Source organism: Lynx canadensis, chromosome D1, assembly GCF_007474595.2.
Source record: "Lynx canadensis isolate LIC74 chromosome D1, mLynCan4.pri.v2, whole genome shotgun sequence".
Taxonomy (NCBI): domain Eukaryota; kingdom Metazoa; phylum Chordata; class Mammalia; order Carnivora; family Felidae; genus Lynx; species Lynx canadensis.
In genome coordinates, this window is record NC_044312.2 from 101,808,770 (window position 1) to 101,814,647 (window position 5,878).

At 38.3% G+C, this 5,878-nt stretch overlaps 1 protein-coding gene across 1 annotated transcript; it reads left to right on the forward strand.

The window, feature by feature from the left end:
- The first annotated feature begins 4,921 nt into the window (after positions 1-4,921).
- On the forward strand, positions 4,922-5,878 carry LOC115526397 (olfactory receptor 1038-like). Its single transcript, XM_030333801.1, has one exon. The coding sequence runs from the start codon at positions 4,922-4,924 to the stop codon at positions 5,876-5,878; it is 957 nt and encodes a 318-aa protein (XP_030189661.1).

Below are 5,878 nucleotides of genomic sequence, written 5' to 3' on the forward strand. Positions count from 1 at the left end.
GCTGAGGTTCAGAAAGCCAACAACGGCCAGATCATTCCTAGTCTTGCACACCCTTGTAAGAATTTTGGATTTTACTCCAGGTGAAATGGGCAACCATTGCGGGATTATGTGCCAGGGAGTGAAAGCGCGTGGGATATTTAGAATAATTACTGTGTTGAAACACAACTGTAGAGGGAAAGGGTGATGGATGAGATGATGGAAGGGCAGAGTAACACAGTGGTTGGTAAAAAGATGCTGGATACAGTGAATGTAACAGCAACCAGAATTCCTATCAGATTGGAGTAGGATAGGAGCAAGAGGAGTCAAGGGTCACTCCAAAGATTTTTGCCTGGAGCAGCTAGAGAGAGAGAGAGAGAGAGAGAGAATTGAAATAAGAAGAGCTATAGAGGAGAAGTCTTGTGGTGGAACTCAGTTTTGGACAATAAACCCAAGATGCTTGTACACATCCAAGTAAAGTAGGCTGCTGAATGTTTGAATCTAGAAACCAGAGGAGTGTACTGGGATGAAGACTCACACTGGGAGTCACTGACATACAGACACTCTTAGATGGAATAAGGCTGAGTGAAATTGGCAAGTAAAGGAAAATGTATAGATATAAACAGACAAAATGGCAAAGAACTGAACTTGCGACTTGCCAAAACAGAGAGGTGAAGGTGACAAGGAGGAACCAACCAGCCAGAGAAAGAACATCCAGGAGGAATATCAGAGGATATGGGAAACCAAGTGAAGAAAGCTAATCCAGGAATCATTAATTTGGCAAATATTGTTGATAAAAGTTGTTAACTACATAATATACTCTTGTTAAGGGGATTTTGGAAAGAATAACGGGGTGAAAGTCTACTGGAATGATTTGGAGAGAAGTAGGAGGATATAAATTGCAGGCAATGTGTAAACACAAACAGCTTTCTAAGGAACACTGCCAGGAAAAAGAAAAAAAAAAACAGCAATAAGCAAAAAGTTTTAAACTAGACCCTGTTATTCAGCATTTCTATTTTTTATCATTCTACCCTAAAATACTGGATCATTCTAAACAAATTTTGAATAAAAGAATTATTATTTTACTAATTAAAAATCATAAACTGTATAAATAGGAAGTTTTATATATGTATACCAGAAAACATGCTTTGGGAAGAAATTTGAATAGTATGTAAAATCCTGATGCACTGCTGGTAAAAAATGGTAGTTATATGTAGTAAATTGTCATGCACTCTATGAGTCCAATTTAGTAAAATACATAAAAATATAAAGAAAAAAGTAAAGCAAAAGTCTCCCTAAACTTGAAGAACAGTTACCTCTGGTAGATGATATATATTTATATGTGACATTTTCTTTTATTTTTTTTTTAATTTTTTTTTCAACGTTTTTTATTTATTTTTGGGACAGAGAGAGACAGAGCATGAACGGGGGAGGGGCAGAGAGAGAGGGAGACACAGAATCGGAAACAGGCTCCAGGCTCCGAGCCATCAGCCCAGAGCCTGACGCGGGGCTCGAACTCACGGACCGCGAGATCGTGACCTGGCTGAAGTCGGATGCTTAACCGACTGCGCCACCCAGGCGCCCCGACATTTTCTTTTATTAAAAAACATTTTTAATGCTTATTTATTTTTGAGAGAGAGAAAGAGAGAGAGAGAGAGCGAACATGAGTGGGGGAGGGGCAGAGAGAGAGGGAGACAGAATCCAAAGCAGGCTCCAGGCTCTGAGCTGTCGGTGCAGAACCCCATGCGGAGCTTGAACCCACGAACCATGAGATCATGACCTGAGCCAAAGTCAGCCCCTTAACCAACTGAGCCACCCAGACACCCCGACATGTGTTTTTTTTTGTATTTGTATGTATATCTTCCTACATATAAAATTTCACAATCAGCATATATATGCATGTACTTTATATTATGCAAAAGATTTTCTTTTTTTCTTTTTTTTTTCAAAGAAAGTATATATGAAATATTTTTGATAGGTTTCTAAAACTCTAAGGTCTTTACTATAATCAGAAGCTGGTTGATTTTATTTCATTGTTTTAGTAAATAAAATGATATTTTCAAATTGTAAATTAATAAGAAAGACATGGATTATTCAATTAAATAACATCAGGGCAATTAGCTATTTGGACAACCTATTAGCTCAGGTTCTTGCCTCAGGTCATCAACTAATTAATGCTACATGACCTTAAAAAATTAAATGTCAACTCCCCAAAATATAAATAAAGAGGGTTTGTTATTATTTCAATGCCTATGCTCAGCAAAGAAAAAATAAACAGAATTGTTTGCTTAAACACTTAAAACATCTGGGTGTAAAACACATTCAGTTAGATAAGACAAATGATTAAATCAGAATCCCTCTAAGGTCACACGGACAGGAAGGGACAATTATAAATAAATGATGAAAATATTTCGGAAATGGTGCTGAGCTTTCAACTGCTTGCCATTTGGTTTTGATTTTCTTTGTTTTGTTTATACAAATTAGATTGGACATAGGTAACCAAAGACTAGTGATTTCATGGTGAGATCATTCTAGTTTGAATATGAACTAATGCTAACTTTGTTTTTATGGACTAATCTTTTTCTAATTAGAACTTTCTAATCGTAGTTGTCCCCTGGAGGGTCAGTGACCCTAGGGCAGTCATGTCTGGGGAAAACTGGGAATTAACTCTCTAGGGAATAAAGACTGTTGTCTAAAGGCCTATATCACACATTCACATACCCTTCCTATCTGAGCATCATTGAAAGGAGGCTTCTGCGAAAACCTTCAGGGGAAGATTTTTTTCTACAACTAGGTAGGTTAAATAGGTACAGTTGGTCATTTGCACAGACTTCCTTCCCCAAGTCATCCAGTTTTCCCCACTAAAAAGAAAGTGGATGACCCTATCTAATTCTGCTCCAACTGGATGAAGCTGGCATTTATACACAAGAATGAGTGAAATAACCCTCCTAACACTCCCAAAATAAATTTATTTATTTATTTATCCCCCTCAATAGCTCCCTGAGACTCAGGCTTCCTTTAAATTTTTTTTTTCAACGTTTATTTATTTGTGGGACAGAGAGAGACAGAGCATGAACGGGGGAGGGGCAGAGAGAGAGGGAGACACAGAATCGGAAACAGGCTCCAGGCTCCGAGCCATCAGCCCAGAGCCTGACGCGGGGCTCGAACTCACGGACCGCGAGATCGTGACCTGGCTGAAGTCGGACCCTCAACCGACTGCGCCACCCAGGCGCCCCTCAGGCTTCCTTTAAAAGAAAACATGTTTTATCTGCTGATAAAATTTCAGAAACCAGTCTCTGTAGAAGACAAGCATTTGTGGGTGAGAATTGCCTTTCTCTTAGGAGAAAAAAAAATGTGTATCAAAAAGACATTCATAAGTGAAGGTAATACATAAAAACGGGAGTGGACCTTTTCAAAATTTGAAATTGATGGAAGTGTGGGTTTTGAAGGTCCCCCCCCCCTTTTTTTAATGGATGTACAAGGAAAGAAAATCAGCCTGATTCCAGTATGTGTGTGCAAAGAAAAGTAACCCAATACCAAAACTTACACCTCTCAAACATCAAAGGCATCCCACGTCTCGAAGTGGGGAATGCTGACCATATCTGTTCACATCTGTACTTTCTCTTTTCCTTTTTTTAAAATTTGTTTGTTTGTTTGTTTGCTTGTTTGTTTATGGAGGGGGAGGGGATGTGCAAGGAGAAAGGGAGAGAGAGAATCCCAAACAGGCCCCGCAATGCGGGCTCAATCTCATGAGCCATGAGATCATGTCCTGAGCCAAAATCAAGAGTTGGACACTAATCGACTGAGCCACCCAGGTGCCCTTTCCACTTTTCCTTTTGTTCCACATCTAGAACAGGGAACTCTAGCACTAACAGCTGTGGTAAGACGCCAGCTCAAAAAGGCAAGCCAGTTCAAAAATTCTCTCTCAAAAACAAAATTCTCTCTCAAAAACACCTCTCACAAGGTGAGTTTTGCTTCTATGGAGGAGAAAGTAAATGGATGAGACAGAAAACTGTTTTCATGTCAGATTTTATGTACGCAGGCATGTATGTGTTGTGTGTGCTTGTAGGCATACATATATATGTGTTTATCTACATCTGTACACATTACATATATGTCTATATGAATGCATATATGTATTTGTGTGTATATATATGCATGTATGCATACATATACATTTAATTTGGAGAATGTATTAGGTATCATTTACAGTATTAAGCTGAATTAATAAATGAAGAAGATAAAATTTGAAAGGCTATTTTTCTGACCACTCATACAAAACTGTTGAAAAAAAAAGCTTCTCGGGTTAATATGTTTGGGGAGGAAAGGAGATTATTCTATTTCCCACACTTTTGTGTGTTTTAGCTTCAGAATGTACAGTTCATTGAGGTGAAATATGAGAAGAAATAAACACATCCCATTTCAAATCTCCTTTCTAGCTATCATAATTTTATGAGAACAAAAATTGAAGGCCCATTAGAATTAAAGAATTAATCTTATTTCTTTGTATGTGACTCGTCTATGGTTATCATAACCTATGTGGTGTGGTTATTGGGAGTTATATGCCTCTTTCCACCTCTGAGACTGTGAATGCTAACTTTAATTTTGGGAGGAAAGTGAAAGATAAAAAATTCTCACCATATTAAATACCTACCTACCTACCTACCTACATACATACATATAATTTTTTTTCTTTGTTATTTTTACTACATAGCCATCAATTGATTTTTTTTATTGGCCCTCATTCTTTGGCCTCATAAAATTATGATAGCTAGAAAGGAGACTTTGAAATGGGATGTGTTTACTTGTTCTCATATTCCACCTCAGTGAACTATAATTTCTGAAGCTAAAACATAAGATTTGGCATCTGGTGACAATTCCTTGACCTAATAACTTGTCTCTGACTCTATTTTGTCTTTTTTCAGAAGCCAAGAGACTGGAATAAATGGTTGAAAGGAATAACACCAGGGTGACAGAATTCATTCTTTTGGGCTTTTCTGTCCATAGAGAGATTGAAATCACTCTCTTTTTTCTCATTTCAGTAGTATATACTCTAACTTTGGTAGGGAACCTTGGGATGATTTCATTAATACGATTGGATTCTCGACTTCACACACCCATGTACTTTTTTCTCAGCAATCTGGCCTTTGTAGACCTCTGTTACTCTTCGTCAGTAGCCCCCAAGTTCCTGCAGACCCTCCTGACCAAGCACAGGTCTATATCTTTCTATGCATGTGCAACACAGTTGGGCTTTTTCCTGAACTTCTTGATTTCAGAGATGCTCCTTCTTGCAGTGATGGCTTATGACCGCTATGTGGCCATCTGCAATCCTCTTCTCTACATGGTGAGCATGTCCCCAAAAGTGTGTATGCAACTAGTAACAGGCCCCTACTTATACAGCTTTTCTGTTGCTTTGCTCCACACAGCCATTACTTTCCAACTGATTTATTGTGGCCCAAATATAATCAATCACTTTTATTGTGATGATGTCCCTTTGATGGCCCTCGCCTGCTCAGACACCAGTCTCAAAGAAATCTTGATTTTCATCTTTGCGGGTTTCAACATGATCAGCTCTTTGACCACTGTTCTTATTTCTTACTTATACATCGTGGCTGCCATCTTGAAAATCCAGTCTACAGAAGGAAGGTTCAGAGCTTTCTCAACCTGTGCGTCTCATCTGACTGCTGTGACTATATTCTATGGGACTCTGATCTTCATGTATCTGCAGCCAAAATCAAACCATTCCCTTGACACAGACAAAATGGCCTCTGTGTTCTACACAATTGTAATTCCTATGCTGAACCCAATGATCTATAGCTTGAGGAACAAAGAGGTGAAAAATGCCTTGAGGAAGTTAATTGACAAATGTTATATCCTGCTTCTAACAAACTTTAAAAAATGA